This window comes from Sarcophilus harrisii, chromosome 2 (genome assembly GCF_902635505.1).
Source record: "Sarcophilus harrisii chromosome 2, mSarHar1.11, whole genome shotgun sequence".
Taxonomy (NCBI): Eukaryota; Metazoa; Chordata; class Mammalia; order Dasyuromorphia; family Dasyuridae; genus Sarcophilus; species Sarcophilus harrisii.
The window spans coordinates 105,847,237-105,871,589 of record NC_045427.1 but is presented as its reverse complement, the minus strand read 5'-3'; the positions used below and the strand labels follow the sequence as shown (position 1 = coordinate 105,871,589).

The 24,353-nt window shown below is 34.1% G+C and overlaps 1 protein-coding gene across 1 annotated transcript in view; it reads right to left on the bottom strand.

The window, feature by feature from the left end:
- Positions 1-7,624: 7,624 nt before the first annotated feature.
- The window catches only part of B3GNT2 (UDP-GlcNAc:betaGal beta-1,3-N-acetylglucosaminyltransferase 2), a 36,226-nt gene continuing 19,497 nt past the window's right edge, over positions 7,625-24,353 (bottom strand). Inside the window, exon 2 of the mRNA XM_003758248.4 lies at positions 7,625-10,216. Coding sequence (XP_003758296.1) covers positions 9,014-10,207 — 1,194 coding nt within the window. The 5' untranslated portion in view covers positions 10,208-10,216 and the 3' untranslated portion in view covers positions 7,625-9,013. The remainder of the gene's footprint in view (positions 10,217-24,353) is intronic.

The window sequence follows — 24,353 nt, the reverse complement described above, 5'->3', positions numbered from 1 at the left end:
AAAACAGACCCCACCCTCAGAGTATACGTTCTACTGGGGGGGTAGGAGTGGACTTGGGTAGGAAAATATGCATAAATTTGGCAGAGGGTGGGAGGAGATTCTGCAACAACTAAAAGAATTAGCAATCTTCTTAAATGATTGTTCAGTTGTAGTGTCTGTCAGTCCAGTTGATATTAAATGATGAATTTTTAATAGAGTTGACATGGTTATATTTTCTCCAGAAGTATTTAGAAACACTTTAATTGAGAGGGGGGAAGTGCCCAGCTTCATTCTCTTGTCTGATTACAGCTTTTTAGCTAAAGATGAACTTTTCCATCATGTTTTATACATTACTCATATAATGTACATGAACAATTTAGCCTAGATATCTCAGGTACTATATCTCCTATCATCTATCAACGCACCAAAGACAATCTACTGCCCATAGAATTGTTATGATAACCATTTACTCATCTGCTCAAAACTTAACTTCTTATACAAACAGTTGTTTCTGTCTCCAGTTCTATCCTCACTCACTTCCTACTATAAATGACCATTTGAGGAAGTTGGAGGCTTTCTAAACTAACTTGCAGTGTCTCTATCCTGGGAGAAGGAAAAGCTGCTCATAAATAAAGGGAAGCTGATTGACATCAGTCCTGTACCCAAAGTTGAACATAGTTATATGCCTTCCCAAAATTAGTGGAACAGGTAAATAAGATCCTTCCTAATTACACAGGTCTGAGAGTTATCTATCCTCTTCGTTAAACTCCATTGTTGTTACAAGTCATGGAGTATATCATCTCTGAGCTATATCCAGTTAATTCCTTCCCATTAAATAAGAGACAAAAAGAATATGTAACCAAAGAAATCCTGAATTTATTGAGACAATAGGGCTACCCATGTTACCTAGTAAAGTAGAAGGGGTCACAAGTATGAGAGAACATGGGAACAAGAAAAATTTTACCTGTTCTATACTAATGAAGGCCTTTTACCAATGATATCCAATCAAGGTGGAAATGATAATATCTGGGCCCACCTAGCCAAGTGAGGAAGGGAATTTGATTAGAATAGCACCATTATAAAAGCATGATGCTCACTATCTGGAACAATATAGAATTAAATATAGAATGAGGGAATAGAGGCACAAAATGTGGAATGTGAATAGAATGAACTCAAAAGGAATAAAAAATATGAAGAAGAAAAGGAAATAGAGGAAGATAATGAAAATTTATTCATTAACAAATATTTATTAAGCACCTATTATGAGCTGCTCACTGTGCTAGACATCAAGTCACAGAGAAAAAGAAAAGAATCCCTTGCCTTCCAGGAGTATGTATACATTCTAGTAGGAGAAAACAGTGTGTATATTTTGGTCATTTTTCAATGGTGTTCATCTCTTCATGATCCATTTGGGGTTTTCTTGACAAAAATCAGGAGTGATTTGCCATTTCCTTCCCCAGCTTATTTTACATATGAGGAAACTGAGATAAACTGGGTTAAGTGGCTTGCCCAGGATCAAACAGCAAGTATGTGTTTGGGGCCAGATTTGAACTCAGGAAGATGAATCTCCCTGACTCTAGTCCCAACACTCTATTCACCACATCATGTACATATATAGTTTTATACAAAAATAGATACAAGAACATTTTGGAGGAACTGACAGCTGTGGAGGAGGAATCAAAAAAAAAGCAAATGGCAGGGGAAGGAAACCAGAGATGCAGGATAAATCAATCAACAAGCATTTATCACAGAAACAAAAATAATATACGTAGTGGCTATAATCTTGCAAACAAAGGCAGATTCTAAAAGGCAACAGTATTCAGTTAAACTACAATGACCGAGATCAATTACACATGACTGATGCTTCCATTCCTTCCGTTAAAGGACAAACTTTAAGAATGGAAATTAATATGAGCCATGAGTCACATTCTCTGTATTAGATATCTTTTAACTTATTTTGAAGGAATGAGCATTTGTTCAATTCTCATTAAGTCCCAAAGACTATGCTAAGCAAGAATTTGTGGAAAAGTGCCATGGGAGGTTATTTGGGCATAATTGACGCATCCAAAATATATAAATAAATTTCCTAAAATACAAAATAAAATCATCTTTCAATTCAGATCCTTGCATGAGGCAAACTCAGTTATTGTAAATTTTTTTCCTTCTTTTCCCCAGCACATCCTTCCATTTTTTCTTGGGATCCAATTATATTGTTCTATTCAAATTTATCTTTGCTTTGATCTTTCTGCTTTTGGCAACAGTTCACAACTTTCTAACTAGCCCTATACAACCTTTATGAAAACTTAGCTCCCACTTTGCCACCGGATCTTAATTTGTACCATATTACCCTCCTTGAAAAGCTCCTCCTTTCCAAACCGTTAAGTGCAGTTAATCTTAAGAATGTATCAGAATATGTCTTCTGCATTCCCTGTCTTTCCCCTAAAATACAGAATTCCAGGACTGGAACTTCAAGTTTAGTATTCTCCTCACTACTCAGTGTTGGAGAAATGATTCCTAGATGGGATTTTTTTGTATTGAGATAGACTCTCTTCTTGGTTCAGAAGTGACTTTTTTCCTACAATTTTGATTCTCTCTCTGCTCATTTGTTGAAGATATTTTAGAACAGAGGCTCCTATTTAATTAAGACTTTATCTTGATGGACTTTGAAGTCCCATTAAACTCTGGAATTCTGGGTTTTTTTCCAGAGTATATCTAGAGCTCCTTGCTATAATTCTTCATACAATGTAAAATGGCTAAGCATAAACTGTGAGGAAAGCAGAGGGACAAAAGAATGTATATTCCCAGTAACAGATAAAATGAATGACAAAGGAAAAAACACATTTATTATAAATTTAAAAGGAAAAACAATTGTTCTTAATAAATTTTCAGTTTCATATACAATCATCTCTTTTTCTGTTCTACTATGTTATAGAAATACTTGTTTTATTTCTTAAGTTCAGAACAAAATAAATTAAATTTAAGGGGAAAAAAATGAATGCCAAAGGGAAAGTACATATGGAGCTGCTTACAGAATAATGCTGAATTCTACTTAGTTCTATTGATATGTATATATGTATACACACACACACACACACTTATTTTGGAAAGCTATCATTACATTGTAAACTTCTTGAAGACAAGAACTGTATTTTGCCTTTTTTTTTTTTTTTAAATACTTAGAGCTTTGCACAGTTCCTGGCACATAGTACCTAATAAGTGTTTATTGACTGATTACAGAACAATCTCTAGGAAGTTCCACCAAATAGAAAAGGATTCAAGTATGGTCAAGTAGGCCAATTCTTACTTGCCATTTCAGGACCAGTCTAGCTAATAATGGAGAGATTCATCACAGGTAGACTGGAAACTAGATAAGGAATTCTTCAATCTTGGCAATCCTAAAGTTACAAAAAATGCAAAAGGAGCTCAAACTTATGTGGTTCCCTTCCATTTTAAGAGACAGTAGCGGAGCAAAAACCAAAAAAAAACAAAAAGCAGAGGATACTGAGAACTAGACAGTTTCTAGACCATCTACATAAATAAATGAATGAAAAATGTATTCTATAAATATACATTTAATTGCTGGTTTTCTAAATATGAAATCTTTGCCCAAGAATCAAGAGGTGACAATACTCAAAGAACAGAACATTTTGGTATTAATATTTCCCCTACTAATGAAATTATCACTGAACTAAAGGGAAATATAGGTTGCTGTCTCCTTGAAAAGACAAATGGAAAGGAAGAGGCATAAGGGAAAAATAAAAGAAATATATTACCTTAGTTTGAGGAAATAAATGTCCATTTCCTGGTACAGATCACAAAATTGGCTTCCAGGACAGAGATTTCAACTATTTAGGGATTTGCTAGAGAAAGATCACTTCAAGATAAAAACAAAGCACTTGATATTATTTCCTTGCCTTACTGATAATTTCTCCTTCCAGAAAGCAAAGAAATAATATGGGATAATATACGGACTACAACAATATAAATAAAAGCAATTCTGAAAAAGCAACAGAAGTCCAATGAATCCTGATCAGAAGCTAAAACCTGCATCCTGCCTCCAGGTTTAGAGTTACATACCTCTAGGCGTAAGGGGGAAATGTTTCATAAGCGGTAAAATGGGGTTATTTTATCGGTCGGTTTTTCATATTATTGCTTTTGTTACAAAGTAAAATTCAATGAGTGGAAAGTATATCTTCACAGGAAATTCCTATAAAAATTGTTTAAAAGACTCTCAAATATTAATCTTTAAAAATAGGGGGCAGGGCAGGAATTAGGTTATGCACCAATATTTTGAAATTAACTCTAACCAATAAGGAGGAAGAGATTGATGGAATAATAGGTAACTTAAGGAGGAAAGTGACCATATCATTTATAATGTTTAAAAAATTCAAGATAGTTTGTGGAATAAAACAAGTATTTCTATAACAATATAATTTTTAAATGATTGTACATGAAACTGTAAGTCTACCATATGCAATTTGCTCATCCTTTTAAATATAAGACTGCCATGTAAATTTTCTTCCCTCTCCTTCCCCCAATCCTCCTCCCCCTGTTTTTCTTCCCTCCTTCCTAGTTACTATTGAACTCAAGTGTGTGTGTATAGGCCTAGTAGTGGTAACTGCTGGGCTAAAGAATCAACTAAAAAGTTAGTTAAACATTAACTTTAGCAATGTAGCAAGATATAAAGGAAATTCACATATATTTCAGCATTCCTATATATCCCAAGCAAAACCCTGAGATAATAAGATACCCCATTTAAAATAACTAGCCCAGTCTAAAATACCCAGTAGTTATGTCTGCCAAAACAACCCTAGGAACAATATAAACAAAATTATTTTTAAAAAAATGTTTTTTCACACAAAATCAGGTTAAATAATTGTAGAAATATTATTCGTGGGCAGGCAGGGGCAATGTAATAAAAATGACAATTTTATCTAACATATATTCTTATGCCACCTCAATTACCAAAAAATTATTTTATTGAGTTGGAAAAAAAATTAACCAAGCTCATTTGGAAAAACAAACATTCAAGAATATCAAAGAAATTAATGAAAAAAAAAAAAAAAAGAGATTAAACCTAGTACAGGAGAACAGTCCACTTATATACTATTGGTGGAGCGATGAATTTGTCCAGTCATTTGGGAAAGCAATTTGGCTAGAAAAGTTACTAAACTGTGAGTGCCCTTTGATTCTGCTATACCATTATGAGGTCTGAAACAATCCTACATTTCACAACAGACAAAAATTACAAACTAAGGTATGGTTCTACAAGAGAATAGCTAAGCAAGTTATGGTATATGAATGTAGTGAAATTATTATTATGCCATAAAATAACAATGGACAGAAGAAACTGAAGATTTCTATGAACTGATACTTCATGAAGCAAGTAGAACTAGAAGAACAATTTATACAATGACAACAAAATTATAGAGAAAAACAACTTTGAGAGACTCTGAATCCTAGAATTATTTTAGTTGTTGAATTTTAAGATTTGAAATGCACACATATCAAATAAATTTAATTTAAAAATAAAATTTTCTTTTGATCCCTGTTTGGTAGCCTTATTTGACAAAGGACAGAAAGGAGACTGGGAGGTCAAATGATTTGCTCATAGTAACAATTCTTATTTCTTACCTGAATGCAATACCTTAGGACTTCTGCAGTTGACTTCTCAACTATGCTATCATTATTAGTACACCTAATCATCCTTAAAATCTCATCAGCTTTGATACCGTACCTCTACCTCTCCAATTGCAAAGTGGGGTTGTGAATTCTGGAAGGACCTCAATTCAGACATTTCTTCACTTCTCACCTGACCCCATGAACTTCAACTTTGACTTCTCCACCATACCCCTACAGCTGGTACTTTCCCTTACAACCTCGGTTTTCAACTTCCTTTTTTGTTTAAATTGTAAATTCCTTGAGAACAGAAACTTTCTTTTTCATATTTGTATCCCTAGTACTTAGCACAGTGCCTGGATGTCAATAAATTTTTATTGTCATACAACTAGTGATAGTTAGAAATGGAATGGAAGTCATGACTCCAAATCCAATCTCCTTTCTACATAATGTTTTCTCACTGTTTCAATGAGACATATTTGAAGTTAAATATAAATTATTAAAAGGTACAAAAGTAGTATTATAAGAAATTTAAAGGAAAAAGCTCAAAAGATTTATTTATGACTCTGAGGGTCAACAAAAGCCTCAATGAAGAAGGTAACATTTGAATTGGATTTTGATGTGTAAATTGCAACTGCAAAAGACATACAAAAGACAACAAGAATTGCAGGTCACACACACACACACACACACACACACACACACACACACACACACACATTGTTCTTGTTTTGTGGAAGCTTAAAATTTAGTTGCTGTTAGTAGTGTTCTTATTGGCTTTAGAAAGGTGTTAATCTTTCAGTGAACATTTATTAAGTAGGGGGGAGACAAGATGATATTTGGGAGCATCAATACTTAATTGCCAAAAATATTGCTCTTTTTGAGTGTTTTCCAAACTGTGACAAAAGCATCACTGTTGGTAATTCAGAAATGGTTACTATACAAGAACCTTCTTCCAGCTCATCTCCTTTTTTCTCCCCTGGTAGAAACAAACTCACTAAAAATTGAGTGAATGAGTAGGCTGAGAAGTATTACATAACTTTCAGGGGAGAAACAGATGCCTGAGAAAATGCAGGATAAGTTATATTGGCAAATACAAATTAAGACACCTTCCTCATGCAGCTATACTTGTATTTCATAACCATTGCAAAAGCTAGCTGTGGACTTCCTTCTAAAAAAGTCACACAATCATTTTGCTATAAAGATGAAGTTATGATTAAGTCCTCTACACAATAAGCTTGCTGATCCATTAACTCAAGACACCAACTAGAGCAAAGAACTAAAGGGTAATTGATTGCCCATCAATTATCTAAAAATATATTTTTAGGCTCACCACGTGAGCTTTTTAAAGTATTGAGAATGTTGTCAAATTTCTCTATATTTGCAGCTTTGACTACTGTTTTTAAAATTTTATTTCACATTGTGAAGAAAGGCTGCTTGTTATTTTTGTGATAAACTAAAGATCGGCCCCAAATAAAAATAAGTCAATATGATATAAAATATTCCATCTTCCTTAAACCCAATTAGTCTGAGCTTGTTTAACAAATTCATGCTATCTAACAAAAAATGCTGTTGTGGACTATAATTTACAGTTGTGGACTCAGAAGGAAGGAGATGTAGAGATGGAAAGGCCCTTAGATGGAAAAATCACTTGGCTAACCACTTCATTTTATATCTGAGATCTAAAGAGTAAAATGAATTGCCTCATGTCAAGATTTAAACGGAGTGTGACATCAAGTTTATCATTCTTTCCATTCTGATATACCACCTACTCCCCTCTTTCCCCAACCCCCTTCAGCTGTCTTACAAGCCTAAAAATAGAAAAACTTTTTTTTATTGGTTATCCCTGTTTTAAACTTTCCAAAATGGCTTCAAAGTATGAGCTATTGGAATAGATCAAGGCAACTTCCTTAAAGATTCAGAAAAATACTGATGACAAAAAAATAACACATGATTATGTACATGAAAAAAAAAATAAACATTAAGTTCTAAAATGTGGTAGATGATAAAATGTTACACAAGAGAATTAAAAATACACAATAACTTTATTTCCACCCTTTTACATAGTCAACTATAATCTATGATGCATAAGAATTCTCAGTGACAGAATAAGCATAAAAATGGTACTTCAAGATAACATGATACTGGATAATGTGCATAAGACAATAGTTTGGCAGGATTTTGTTAAATCTAATAGTATACACACAAAACAATTTTTTGAATTCAAAAATAACACTTAGTTTTATTTGATATGTTACATCTTAACTTTTTAAAAATATCATGCTCTAGTTAAATATTTAAAGGACAACACTGTATACAAATAAAATATTACACAAAATATATTTAACAAAATGTTTTGGTCAATCTGAACAATAAATAAAAACACAGGCACTTCTACATATAGACACTGGAATCAGTCACTAGTCAGAATAATTATTTTATACAAGCAATGTGAGAAATATGGCAAGAAAAGAATTCGAGTTCAAAAGACAAAAACTGTTCATAAAATGGTCTTCACCTTCAAATTATTACCTGAAGTATCAAGAATTTCCCTCAAGGCCCACAGGACCATTTAGTAGCACAAACCAAACAATCTTAAGTGGCGAGCAATTCGATAACAATTACCCATTAGCAGATCATAATCATCTCTTGCCAATATGAGAAGGGGGACTACTTTTAAAATGTGATCAGCAAGAGACAAGTTTACATGTCCAGCTAAGATTCAAAATTAAAACAAAATATCCTAATAATACTGCCTACCATCCCCAAGAAAGAAAATTTGTGTCCCCACTCTCATTACTATGATGGAAGGGTGCTTTTAAAGTCAGGTCTAAGGGGAAAACTGTCACTCAGTCAAGCCGGCTTCATTTTGAAAAATTAGGGGGCCATGACTCAAAAAATACTGTTGGGGTGGCAGCAAAGACAAAAGTGACAAAGAAATTATTCCTAAATTTAAGTTTCTCTAGACTGTATTAATATGAAATTCATTGCATCTCAGACATAATTCTCATAAAAATGGCTTTCTACCCAGGAAATTTACAACAACCAATGTACTAAAGAATAAAAGCATATTAACAACTCTTCCATTATTTCTGAGAACAAAATAAAGATAAATCTAATTGTGCAGTTATAAATCTGGGGAACTCATGACTTTCAAGGTGAGAGGGAAACAGCATTCAAACATAATGACCCCTGGGCAGAACTAAATTTTCATGCCATTCGTTCCATGAAGAATTATGACCATATGCATTCTCACTTTCCAAAATACTAGATGAAAAGTTTAAATGCCTCTAAAAAGATTCCAGAAAAAGAAGCAATTCCAATGATTCAGCAAGAAATTACACCTAAATTATAGGGGAAAAATTAGGACATTTTAAAGATATATTCTCTTATGCATATTTTACTTTCATATATTTCAGCAATTTACACGAAGATTTTGAAGCTGGGACCAAATGCTAATCATTTCCTGTGGTTTTCTGCTATGTACTAACATTAAGTCTGTGTAAGAGCAAATATTTTTCCTGTTTTTTTCTTCTATATCAAATGTTCTGAAACCTCTGTGTTTTTCTGGAGCGAGGCCAAGTTTTTGAAGGCACATGCCTGTATAAACGTCATCAATGGGATAGAGAAGGACCTGTTCGGACACTTTGTTCAGCCTCAGGGCTAGACTGCCAGAGTAGAGAAATCCACCCCCTCCCGCATAAGGAGGATAGGCGCCTTCATAAACACTTTCTGGGATATAGTACTTTAGCTTTTTCTCCCGATGAGGTCCAGCATCTTTGATCACATCACCTATAAATAAGTCTTTGGCTTTCTCCTTGGATATGCTATTCAAGTAATTTAGGATCTGATGAGTATTGACAAAAACATCATCATCCCCCTTGAAAACAAACTGGACATCTGGGCAAGAAGTGCTCACCCACTTCAGAAACAGTACTTCTTTCAGAGTCAAGTTGAAGAAAGTATCTCTGTAATTCCAAAGAAGAATGTCTTGGTACTTCTCACTCTCAAATTTCAACATATCTGAAAGGTTGGGAAAATGATCCTCAGGGGGAGTCTGTCCCAATAAAAAGACTCTTACAACTGTCTGGTTCCCAAAATTAGTCTCTTTTCCCCAGGATTCTCGAATTGCTTGTCTTCTATCAAAATGGGATGTGAGTGACTTAATAGCTAGCAGAAGGAAAGGTTTCTGCTTGCACTTTTCCTGCTGGTCTATCAGTAGTGAATAATTTCTACATCTCAGATAAAGCAGAAAATCTTTAAATCTCTCTGGTAGGTTTTCAAATTCCTTAATTGCTGACATCACCGATAGGTCTGGCTCACAGGAATTAAGAACACTTGCATTAGAAATCAAATTTTCTTCTACTGTTGTGTTAGCCAGGATGCTCAAAATGGGATTGTAAAGGTGATTTAATTTCTCTTGTTCCCTATTCCAAAAGGCCTTGGCAGGTACATATTTCTTCCAGAACTTGCCTTTGGGCAATATAACTTCTCCTTTTCCACGTTCTTCTTGATTACTACTTTTGGAGACTTCTACAATCAAATAAATAAAAAAGTTTGCCATCATCAGAACTCCCAAAAACTTTATCCTTCGGCGTCCAACACTCATTTCTCATATCTGGAAGAAAAAAAAAAAAAAGAAAATCAAGACTATTAAAAACATAATATGTCAACAGTTTGCATTTATTTAATGGCATTTTTTTCATACACATTCTTGTGTTTCATACATTTGTCCTGTACACCTAAATATGCTAAGCCAAGTCCTGATAGCCATTAACTATCTATCTATATTTAACCATCTGGTTTGTTGGTGTGTGTGTGTGTGTGTGTGTTTAAGCCTTCACTGTGTCTACTCTAGACAGTGCCATGTGACTGGATGGTTATGCAAGTAATTTTGTTAAGATCCATAATTCAGTTTTTAGTTTCTCTCTGCCAAATCCCCAAAAGGCTTGTCCCTGAAAGGCAAACAAACAACATTTTCTCCTATTAAAAATATAAAAGGAACTTATAGTGTGAAAGAAGATTAAAGAACATGACCTCAAGATATTAGGGTTATTTTTGCCTTTATTTATTTATTAACTCATAGTAAACCAACTCTATCAACTAATGGTATAGTCTATATCCTGCAGGCTACTGAATAAAAGCAAGATACATCCTCAAAATTTGAGGGCAATGTCAAAAAAAATGCTAATTCCCTCACAACAATCAGGGCATATATGGAAGTACTTGTTATTCTCATATGAAAGTCTAAAAAGACTTTCAGAGATTCATCAGAACTGTGATAAACCCAGATCTCAAATTAAGGCCAAAGGGGAAAAACATAAAACGAACGAGATCAAACTAATATAGAATAAAAACACCATTACAAGATTGTGAATAGACCTTTTCTACTGAGGCTACATTTTCTTCCAATTTAATCATGGATAGATAGATGTCTCCTAAATTATCAGGAGCAAATGTTTCTTGCTAAGCCTCAAAGACCATAAAGTGCCACAAAGCAATTGATATATAATGAATTCTAATACCTTCAAGATAATGATGTCATTTAAAAAAGAAAACTGTCAGGATTATAGAGGGGGAGAAAGTGAGGGAATAAGAATTTATTGATATTTATCTAGCATGGTTCAAAGACTGGATATATTAATGTACTCCATCTTTGACAGACACACTATAAGATTCTGGTAGCCAAAGGTGATAGCCTATAATAACTAGCACTTATGTATTGTGTTTTACAAATATCCTGTTTTACTCTTACAACAACCCTAGGAGGTAGGTGCTATAATTATCTTACAAATAAGGAAACTAGGGTAGACAGAAGTTAAATGATTTTTTCAGAGTGACACAGCTAGCTAGACAGTGTGGGAGGTCAGGTGTGAACTTTGGTCCTCTTAACTACAAGCTCAGAACTCTAACTACTGAACCAGCCAGCCCCCAATATCTAAAAAAAAAAAAAAAAAAAAAAAAAAAAAAGGCAGAGAGGAAAGGTTTAAACATTTTAAAATAGATCTAAAAATGCTTAGTAAGAAACACCTTTTACTTAAAATAAAGGCAAAGTGGGAGGGAGAGGAAAGAAATAGTATATGGACTTTAATGACTTTTGCCAGTCTGAATCTGTTGCTAAAATGAAGGTATCTATTGAAAAGATCTCAGCAGTTAATTTCATTGGAAAATGAGAGTGTGCTAAAGAAGAATCAGAATTGACTTGTGTGTGTGTGTGTGTGTGTGTGTGTGTGTGTGTGCGTGCGCACACATATATATATATATATATATATGGATGTGTTTGTATGTGGCTAGGAGGGAAGAAGTCGGCATATTTATAAGGATTATAAATTTTCATTTTCAGAGTATTTCAAATATAGACCATTTATGATTGAATGTTAATTATAATTTTAAATTCATTCATGAGATAAAGTCTAAGGAGACAGAAGAGACATTATCTAAACAGTCACAGAATCTCAGAACTGAAAAGAGGAACTAGAATAATATAACTAGAGGAACTAGAATAATCAACTAGAATAATCACTATCTCCAAAAACATCCTCCAACCATCTCAGGCTTAAGCAATTTTTACTGCTAAAGAATACAGTGGCTTTTAGTTTTATGTATTTTTTTAAATGTTAAGAACTATTTGCATTTCATGCCCATTTCTAATATCTATTATACAAACAGAATAAAATTAGAAAGATCCAAGCAAAATGCATACAATCACTCCACATGATATCCTGGCCATCTTTCATTATTGTCTTTGAAATTAAAGGCGTTAGAGTAGCGTGACAACGTTACTGGATTGAGAAATTAAAAGATCTGGGCTTATCACAATTCTGATGAATCTCTGAAAGTCAAGTTTATCATGTTTCATATGAGGACAATAATACATGCCATGATTGTTGTGAGGAAACCACCTAGAAACTGGAAAGCTATTATTAGGAATTATCAATTCAATTATCAATATCAGACCCCAAGGAGGTTATTACTTTTGCTTTCTGGCTGCTGCTTTATGTATGAACAAAAGTTTTCGTTGAAACAACAAATATTACAATTCCTTTTACCACCCAATTAACGTATTATGCTTTTTGTAATGTATAAAATACTTTATATGAGATTTGAAAATAACTTGTAAGAAAAAAGAATGCCTTTTCTATTTCCTCATGCCACACGTCATACATTAATGTAAAAAATCCAAATGTGTGTTCTATAAGAAATGATGATCAGGCTGAGTGAGCAGAAGCAGGAGATCATTGTTGAGCCCAGTTCCAATGATCTTGTGATGAAGCGAGCCACACTGGGGGAACTGAGTGTGAATCACAACATAGATTTTGTTTTGCTTGCATATTTTTTTCCTTTTTGATCTGATTTTTCTTTTATAAATATGTATACATAAATTGGATTTAACATATTTTAACATGTTTAACCATATATTGGATTACTTGACTTCTAGGGGAAGGAGTGGTGGAAGGGATAGGGAAGGGGGGGAAATTTGGAACACAAGGTCAATATTGAAAAATTATCCATGCCTATGTTTTGAAAATAAAAAGCTTTAACATTGTTTAATGTTAAGGACTCTGATGTCATCAACCAACAGAAAAGCAATCAAGATTACAGTTGGGGAGAATACAGGCCTTTTTACCAAAACAGGGCAGTGTCCAGTGCAAACAACTCCAATATAATTACTAGATGATAAAGAGAAAGACCTCAAAACAAAGGAGAAGATTCAAGAAATATCTGAAGGAGCATTAGCTGATAATGAGACTGTTAAAATAACTTTAAAATCTATTATTGGATTCTTAGCACTTTAGCACATAACCAAACACTTAGCACATAACCAAAGCTTTTTCATTTAGGTTCCAATGTTAAATCTCTCCAGATCTTTCTGAAATCAACCTGCTGATCACTTCTTATAAAATAATAATATTCCAAAGCATTCTTATACAATAACTTATTCAGCCATTCTCCAACTGATGGGCATCCACTCAAGTTTCCAGTTTTTGCCACCACAAAGAAGGCTGCCACAAACATTTTTCACATGTGGGTCCCTTTCCCTCTTTTAAGATCTCTTTGGGATATAAACCCAGTAGAGACACTGCTGGATCAAAGGGTATGCACATTTTCATAACCCTTTGGGCATAGTTCCAAATTGCTCTCCAGAATGGTTGGATCAGTTCACAACTCCACCAACAATGTATTATTATCCCAGTTTTCCCACATCCCCTCCAACATTCATCATTATCTTTTCCTGTCATCTTAGCCAATCTGAGAGGTAGGTAGTAGTACCTCCGAATTGTCTTAACTTGCATTTCTCTGATCAATAGTGATTTAAAGCACCTTTTCATATGGCTAGAAATGGTTTCAATTTCTTCATCTGGAAATGTTCTGTTCATATCCTTTGACCATTTATCAATTGGAGAATGGCCACACTTACTGTAAACAAATGTTCCCTCTACTGTTTCTATGTTTTAGGAAGTCATACTACTCTTAATCGTCAGACATTGGCTTCTATAAAATTTTTTAATGACAACTCTTCATGTGTCCTCTTATTTACAACAAAACTATTAGAAACTAAACAATCTACATGCATTACCTCCCAATTTTACTATTTATATAATACTATTAAATACAACATATTAAAATTTGTTTAACATTTAATTGAGGAAAAATTATTTTTTTTTAAATGGAAGGAATTAATGACCACCAAAAACCCACATCAAGAATAGGTTGTGCCAGGCTAAGGGGTTAGTGGATTTCCCCTTGGGTTAGTAGATTATTAGATCATGGATATTTTATTCAATTGAAATTTTATAAAACAGCTACTATACGAAAGTTACTACAGAGGCACTTAATAAATACTGTTGGCATAATTATATTTTAGTAAGAAATCTGACAAGTCTCTTCTAATAGTCTGGTGAGAAATTAAGGAGAAATGTGACCTAGATGACAATCCAGTCAGGAGGTAGACTTTAGAAATAATTGAGTGATCAAATAATACGGAAGAAAGGCTCTTCCAAACTGTCCAAGGAAAGGATCTGGCCTTGGCTTTGTTTTGCTCAAATTTTTATAACAAATTAAACATAGATGATACAAAATTGCAAGGGATTGCAGTAAAAGTATTGGATAAAAGCACCAGGCAAAGAAAAAGATAGAAAAAAAGCTATAACATCAGGCCAAACAATAAGATTAAATGTAATACAGATAGTTAAAATCTTATGTTTGGAGGAAAAAGATGTAATATGGATAAAGGTAACATCCTATATGTGAAACTTAAAGGTAAGGTCCTACAACTGAAGGAAAGAAAATATCAATATACCAGTATAAAATAAGGGGGGGAAGAGAAGGTAGAGTTAGAAACAATTCAAAAGAAAAAGATCTTGAGGATTCACTCAGTAAATTGAAAGATTCAGTATGAATCAATGATAACATAGTAGTAAAAACAAAACAAAACTTTATGTAATATTAGGCACAATGTCCTAAGGGATATAATAATCCTATTTATTTTGCCTTAGTTAGGACCACATCTGTAGTATTGTGTTTACTACTGATGACCATGCTTTAGGAAAAGATAACCTGGTATGAGTGCAAAAGCCTGTAACTAAGATGAAAGAAGGATTAGAAATCATGCCACACGAGGCACTAGAAATGTCTGACCTGAAGAAGAAGAAACTTGGAGGCACATGAAAGCCATCTTCAATTATCTAAAGTACTATCATATGGAAGAAAGCCAAGAGTGGGAAGGAGTAGGTAGGTGGTAAAGAGAGACAGATTTAGTCTGAACACTAATAGAAAACTTTCTACAAATTCAAACTACCCAAAACTGAACTGGCCTGACTTGATAAAGAGCTGAGTTCCACAACCACAAAGGTCTTTTCCATTCAAAATTAGAGAATCGCTTGTCTAGGCTATTCAACCTCCCTAAGATCTTTCCAATTTTGTGATTCTGAGAGATATCTTAGACTAGTAACAGTGAATGCAACTGCTTAGGGAGAAAGTCTAAAGAGGAGGGTGAGGTTAGATTTGTAAGTTAACAAGGAACCGGAGGCAGAAAAACCAGTGGAGCATGTCACAGAAGTCAAGGGTGGAGGAGAAACAAAGAAGAAAGATTAATTAGTCAATAGTATCGGATATCATAGACAAATTAAAGAGGATGAGAATCAAAGGAAGGACACTAGATATAATGATAAAGGGATTCACTGAACAAACATTTTCTTCAGAGTGATAGGGAAAAAAAGTCTTCAGAGAGGATGCATAATGAGTAAACAGGTAACAAAGAAATGGAAATTAATATTTCCATAAAGTTTATAATAAAGGAAAAAGGAAAAACATGGAATGAAACTTTTATTTTCAAAGGAAGGTTAGCTGTTAGAGTGTTGACATCATTAAGAATCTATAAGACTTGAGCTCACTAGCTGTATGACCCCGAGAAAGTGACCTAATTTTTAGCTTCATTTCCTCATCTATAAAATGAAAATAATAATAGAATCTACTTTTCAGTGTTATATAAGAATCAAAAGAGATATAGAACATGTGAATTTGCTTTGTAAACCTTAAAGCACAAAAAAAATTCTGGAGTTATTATTACTACTTTAGCATATCCATAATCACATGGGAAGAAGCCAGTAATCAAAGAAATTAAAAATATAAAAGTAATGGCAGCTAGAACAAGATCTGGAGGAAGAAAGTAGAGAATGGATCTAGACAAGAAATAGGACCACCTTATTCTCTGAAAAAGAAGGGTATTAGAGAATGAATGGGTAAAGACACATAATTTTTAGGCACGTTAATAACCTAAGAAGGCTCCCAACAGATGGCCTGAAGAATGGTTAAGTTGAAAGAGAAAACAGGTGTTTTAGGAAATTAAATATGGAATGACTTAAGTGGAGAATCAAGTCATTTCTGAGCAGCTGGTACAGACTCATCTGAAATTTTTTGCTTAAATTTTAAAATAAATTAAACTAGCTTTATGTAAAGCTTTCATCAATAATGCTCAGGAGGCAAGGAATAGGATCATAGAAAATAAATGATAAGGGTAACCATGGTTAAGGATCAGTAGGACAAAAATGGTAGAAACTCAAGTGGATTCTAAGATATCACAATACGTCTAGTATAATAAAATATGGTTTCAGACAGTATTCGTACTACAGAAGTGATCATACCTCATTCCAAATTGGCATCTTTCTTCTCCTTAGTTCCAAATTGCTGAGTAGAAATTTTTTCACAATAAAACCAATTATTTATAAGCCAATTATTTGTAATATTTAATTTCCTTTGCTTAAATCTGCATTTGTAACAACAAATTCTATGTTAAGTTCTAAATTACACTGAAATCACTCAGCTGATTGGAATCATTATATTTGCCCCTCTATCATTTTATTATCACAGACTGCAACTGACCCTCGATTTTTGAAATCTAAGTCAGAAGAGTACAAACAAACAGGTCTTAACCTAAACAAGGCAAGGCTTAAGTACTGCTGGTCCAGTCACATCATTTTTACTCCAGCTAACTATAGAAAGCTAGCTCATGAACAGGTCAGTTGTACAGTGATAAATTTTATGCCAAAGAAACTAAAAATTCAATTTAATAAAGCATGAAGGGGTTATGAGTTGAACTGGAATATCCACTACAATGAAAACACTAATTCTTGGAGTACTTTACTATACAGAACACTTCTGAATGGCAAAAAAATTTTCTGAACCCATAATACTTTTGCAATCAAGCAATTGCAATAATGAGCTCCTTGAGAGAAGAGACTAATTTATCATTACCTTTCTTTTTAACACCAAATCTTAGCACAGCGCTTGGCACATAATAGGCACGTAATAAATGCAAATTGACTTATATCTACCAAGAAATAGACACTATGCTAATCTGTGGGAATACAAAGATGTGTGATTAGTCTATGAAACTGCTAGAGACTGTGTGATCTAATGAAAATACAATCATGGTAGAATTCAGAATCATTACACCTCAAGAGTTGGAAGAGGTCTTAGAAGCTGTTAGAAGAGGTCATAAGAATCCCTTCACTACATTTGTAGAAAGTGGTTATCCATTTCTAAGACTTTAGATGGCAAACTCTACACTGAAGCATTCCACTCCAGTTTTAGACAGTTCTAATTGTTTAAAAGTTCCTTCTTCTATCAGGGCAAAAATCTTGCCTTTTTGCAGTTTCATCCCATGGCTGATATAATTCTGCTCTGAGATCATAAAGAATTTACTTAATTCTTCTTCTACTTAGAATCAGAAAGTCCTAAGTTGTAATTCAGACTCAACACATTTACTAGCTGCCATTTGGCAAATCACTTACACCTCTCTGTCTGTTTTCTTATCTGTAAAATGGGGAAAATGACACTACTTCACAGCATTGCTATCAGTTCACAAGCATTTATTAAGCACTCACTGTGCCAAGAGAATCAAATGAGAATGTGTTGTAGTATGCAAATTTTAAACTATTCTATAATTGCTATCTGCAATTATTATTATTATTATTATTAATCCTGTTTCATTACTACTTGAAGGTTATTCTATCCTCCCCAAGTCTTCTCTTTTCTAGCTAAAGATCTCTAAGTAAACTTTGTAGGATCTCCAGTGCCCTAACTCTAATAGTTGACTTCTTCAAGATTTGATCCCACTATTTCAGCCATGAACTGAACTAGACCTAGAGTAATCTTGTCCTAGCACAGCCACTAACCAGCCTTATGATCTCAGAAATGCAACTTATCTTCTAAGTCTGTCAGTTTCTTCATCAGTAAATTAGGTCCCTAAGCTCTTTTCAAAACGTTTAGAATTCTATATGTTTACAATAATTAGGTTAAAATGTTTTAAAAATAAAGCCTTTGACTCAAAAATCTGCTAGGGATATACCTCAAAGTAGTCTATGATCAATATTTCAAAGATGTCAAAATATTTATAGTGGCACTTTTTTAGTAGTAGCAGAAAACTGAAAACAAAGTACATGCCTACAATCAGGAAATTTTTATACAAGTTGTGGTAGTGCTTAAATTTTACAGAATCTTACTGAGGGGAAGACTTATTGAACCAAAGCAAAGTGAAGTAAGGAGAATCAGGAAACCAGTATACACAGTGTCTATAATAATGGAAACCCAAAGAATGACAACCAAAATGCAAAACTTACTGCTGTGAAATTATCATAATTAATCTGTAGTTCCCCCCCCCCCGAAAAAAAAAGATGAGAAGGCACCTCCCCCCTCCTTTTTTATTCCCCTCAGAGATGGGGAATGCCTGTGCATATGAAACACTGTAAACATGTCACACTTAATATTGGTTGGTTCTGCTACAAACTATTTTTTTGTTGTTGTTAAAAAGTGATAGCCTTAAGGGAGGGGAGGAAAGATACTTTGAGAAATGGAAGAGATGCACAAATAAGATATTAATAAAAAGTCCATTTTTTAAAAATTAAGAGCTCCAAATCCTTCTTGCAATAATAATATATATTGCAGGATAAGAAGGTTAACTACTTTAGAGGTTGTAAATCCAGGATCTTTACCATATGGCACTTTTTCTGCATTATGCTATGTCAAAAGGCATCCTATTCCATTTCCACAACAGACTATATTGCCAACTGAGATATTTAATTCTTCAACAGGGAAATAATACCAAAAGCATGTGAATGATGCTAAGAGAGCATAATAAATTCATCAATTAGAACTTTGTTCAACCTATTCTTTGCTCCCATTCCATCACATCCACACATCTCTGTGCTAAGAATGTACACATATATAGGTGGCTCTCTGCACCCATGTAGCAATCCAAGCAATGTCCTCAGAAGCAAACTTTTTTTTGTTCTTATTCTTTGCCTTGTACAACCCCAAAGATTCTACGAGTAAGGCAATGCCTATAAATGTAATAGAACTCTTTAAAATCAACCTGCTTCTAACTTTTATTCAGTACTTATGGGGGAGGAGGGTTCAAGAGCAACTAGCAAAAATGTAGAGCTTATTCTTCGCTCATACAGAAGACCAAATCATAAGGATAGAAGAGAATAGCAATACTTTGGACATCTTTCCATTACTGACATATTAGTTATTCTTCTCCGCTCCTCACCTCTGACTTTCCAACTCACAAAGGAACAAATACTATGATAAAGTCAGGGCAAAAGGGGGAGGAGAGACACTAATTTGATAAAAATTATCTATTTCTGTTCTAGGATATGGCTTTTGTTTTAAGTTAAAACCACCCTCTTTTTCTCACTAGGGTTGTAAGGAATATCAAAGTACAGAAAGGAAGCAAAATCTAGTAAATCATCTTCCTCAAATTTTTCTAGATATCTCACAAACTCTCACCAAAAAAATGGAGCTCAGGTGCTATCTAGTTCAGTCTGGACCCAAACAAGAACACTCTCTACCCTAAATGGTCACCCAGCCTTACCATGGATATCTCTTTGCAATGGGGAAGAGTTCTCATCCATACCTTAACTTGTATTACGCCCATCTGAATATAAGACATAACTCCCAACTGAATAGAGCCTCTAAGCATTGGAGGGATTGCCTCCTGGAGTTTTTATTTTTGTGTAAGGATTTTTTTTTTATTTATATAAGGAATGTAAGGTTTCAGGGGGGAAATGCATAGTCAAAATATGAACTGTCATCTTTTATCTGTGTAAACCTCATTAGCCTAACATATTAATATTTGCTAAACTGTGTTTTAAAGATGCAAAGAATAAGTATTAATCCACAGATCAAATTATTTATTTCTAAGTTTTAAAGCTTTTTTTTTTTTTGCCCGACAATGATGAGGGCAAAGGTTAAAGGTTTTTTGTGCCACAGACTCTTTCAGAATAACATTTTTAACTGAATAAAATTAAATATGAAGGACTTTATGAGAAACCAATTATATTGAAATAGTTATTTTAAAAAATTAGGTCACAAACTCCAGGAGAAGAGCCTTTGAACTAGAGGTAAATACTATCAGCCATAGCCCGTATAAGCATTACCTGGCAAGTAGTCTTGGTCAACTTTTCTAAAAATTAACAATGTGGCGTGGCTTTTTAACCAATCTTAATGAGACCCCTTTACCCTCACGGATGAGTGGTAATTGTTAATTTAAAGTGATATTAATCATTTATTCATTCATTCAGCTTCAGGGAAAATTTAATTCAGGCAAAAGGCAGTCCTTGCTCTTAACAAGCTTATGGTCTAATGGAGAAGACTACAAGCAAATAAATATGTATATATAAAACCCATTCAAAATGTGAAAATGCAACCATGACTCAAAAATTTTTATATGAAACTAGTTGGATTACTTTCCAAATGTTGCTGACATGATTTTTGTATAAATTACTATGCTCCCGGGATCTACAGGTATCTTATCTAGAAAATGAAAGTCTCTTTTCTCCCCCTTCAAGCCTGTATATCTACCAGCTTCCCCACCCTTTTTTATTAACTCTCAGTAACTTGTGCTTTCTCATTCCTTGGACCATGTCCAAGATACCAAGTATAAGTTGATGCTGACACAATGAGACAGGAAGAACAATTGAGACCAATTCAAATATTTATTTGGTGTCTACTATTTAAGACATTGCACTAGCAACTGAGATTAAAAAAAATAAACGACAGCTCCTGTCATCAAGAAGCTTACATTCTACTATGAGGGAACAAGCCATGTAACCAGAAAAACATAATACAAGACAGGATGTGATGAAAATATAGAAAATGTACATACAACTGAAAAATCCACCTATAATGTCTAGCAGAAAGAGAGCAAGTTATCAAGGCAAAATATTGGAACTATGTTTAGATCTAGAAGCCATCCATATAGAAATTATCCACACAGAAACCCTTTAGAAACAGAATCACCAGGAGAAAGTCCAAACAAAATAACTGAAGACAAAGGTTGGGGCACGGGAAATTATCCGGAAGTAGGAGAAAATAGTTAGATGGGAGGAAGACCAGGAAAAAGCAGTGTCACAGAAAAGGATGAAGACCAGTAAAAAAAAGAAACAGTGTCTCAGAAACTAAAGGAAGAGAGAATTTAGTCAAAAGTATACTTCATTGAAGTGAAGGGAGAGGAGAACTCAGAAAGAACCTATTAGTGGTTTCCTCTTTTAAAAAAAAAAAATCCATTTCAGTAGGAGTGTGGTTTAGCTAGGATTCTTGCTTGAATATGCAAAGAGATAATCTGGTGGTTTATCATATCTATACCTGCTGGGGTGGAGCTAAGGTTGCATGCACATGCCAGCAAAAGCTGCTTTTTGACATTGAACAAAACAAATGTCCATCTCCTCCAGTCAGACTTTTAACTCTGATCAAACTACTTCCAAATCCTGCCACCAACCATCTAATCTTCCAACTGCACTTTAATTTCCCTGAAGTGCACAGTCTTTCATCTTTCCAGAAAACTTCTATTAGCCTATTGTTAACTTCCTTATTTGGAAGATTTCAAACCATTGCCCCACCCCAAAGGAGCTCCAGACTCATCTTCTGCATTATGTTTCCTATTCTAAGACTTGTTTGACAACATCCCTAGGCTATAATTTTCCCAGGATGCAAATTCAACATTTTTAGGCAACTACTAACAGTGCAGAGTAGTGTGCTAATAAGCTTTGGAGAGAGGCAAAGATTAAATAAGTCAAGGTCTCTATCCTCATGGACTTCACACACACACAAATCAGTACAATGCAGAATGAATCAAGATAAGAAAAAGGAGATAGCAAACGAAGTGTTTGTATGGTCCAAAAGATAGAGGGAGGTGGAGCAGGGTTAGGGAAAACTTTATGGTAGAGATAGCTTTTGAATCTGATCTTAAAAGAATGATTAGGATTTCAATAGAGAAATATGGGAAAGAGAAGAGAGCATAGGCAAGGGTTGTCATTCATTCATTCATCAAATACTTAAGTACCTATTGGGTAGGACGCATTGTGCTACACACGTTAGGGATACAAAAATATATTCATCACAGACCTTGCTCTCACAGAACTTAAAATATAATGCAGAGAACAGACTAGTTATGTGTCCTCATATTAGTCATTGCCCGTATCTGCTTTATGTGTAAATTGAGATTGATTTCCTTCCAGTTCCAACAGCCTATGTTTATGCCTTATTTCACATACCATATTCAACTATGTAAAAGGGAAAGAAAAATAAGCACAAAAGATATTTCTAGGCATTTTATTATAAGAAATTTAAGGAAGGCTAAAATCACTTGGTCAGAGAGGGAGAAAGGGATGGAAAGATGAGGGGAAAGAGTACAGAAGGTAGGGAAAATATCATAGGAGACAAGCCTAAAGAAGACAGGCTGGAGTCAGATTATAGAAAATCTTGAATGCTAAAGGTACAGAGGAATGGATAACATGAAAAATGTCTTAAGCATTTGTACAAAATGATTCATACCAGCACTTTTTATTGTTACAAAGAACTGGAATGTGCTATATGAATGCGGTAGAATATCACTGCACCATAAGAAATGAAGAAAATGACTGATTCAGAGAAACCAGAGGAGAGCCAATGCAGAGCTCAATGAGAGGAATGAAAATTATCTAAACAGTCCACACAACATTCTAAGTGAAAAACTGAAAAGACTCCAGAATTCTGAACAATGCAATGTCCAATCACAACTCCAGAAGACAGACAATTGAGAAATTCGTTACTATGGGAAAAACTGAGTTTGTTTTAATATTAATATCAAGTCATAAATTTACTGCATTTAAAGGAAAGGATAGGCAGGAATAAAAGGAATAAAACAAAGGCTGGGGTAGCACCAATATATAATTAAATTAGGGCCAGTTAAAAAAACCTCTCCAATCAATCTTGTTTAAACTGACTTTGGCATTGTATAGATCAGTATGAGAGTACTGGACCACAAAAATCACCATTGTTCTTACAATTTTGCAAATATTCTCTTACACCTATTACATGCTTTGATCTGTGCTATATTCTACATTGTGATAGCAGAGTAAGTCAAGTTCATCAGAGGAGAAATAATGAAAAAATAAAGAATTTCTTATTTCAAACACCCAGGAGAAGGATGAAACTGTCTCCCAGCTTGCAGGTGAGATAAAAAATAACCAGGTTTTTATGTAAGAAAGCATAGGTTTGAATAGTGTCAGTCTGGAGGTTGGGAGATCCCCAAGGAGGATACTGAGCAAAAACTATTATGAGGCTGGAATGATGGATGTCTTCTCCATCTCTTACCTTGGCTTTATCTTGAATTAATTTACAAAAATAAATATATGCCATACCACATTTTAGAAGGAGCCTGAAGGGTAGAAAAACTAACAAGATACTAAATCTCAACAAGAAAAGCAATTAAGATTTAAGAAAAAAAAAGGAATCACCACTCTAGGTAGACTATTTTGAGGTTTAAAGGATTCTCCATCTCTTACCTTGGCTTTATCTTGAATTAATTTACAAAAATAAATATATGCCATACCACATTTTAGAAGGAGCCTGAAGGGTAGAAAAACTAACAAGATACTAAATCTCAACAAGAAAAGCAATTAAGATTTAAGAAAAAAGAAAAGGAATCACCACTCTAGGTAGACTATTTTGAGGTTTAAAGGATTCCTTCAATTCTCTCTGATGTCACTTCCCTAATCTGTTTTTTTCTATCTGCTTGATGTTAACTCTTTAATGTAGGTCTGTGCATAATAAAATATTCCTTTCCTTGGCTCCATTTTTTCTTTTAAGGGAGAAAGACATTTCCTCCTTCAGCCTTGTTTTGGTAATACATGAAGGAACTCTTAATTGTCTTTGTTCATTTCTTCTTTTAAAGTTCAGGGATTTTGGCAGTATATCCCCTCCATCAGTGCAAA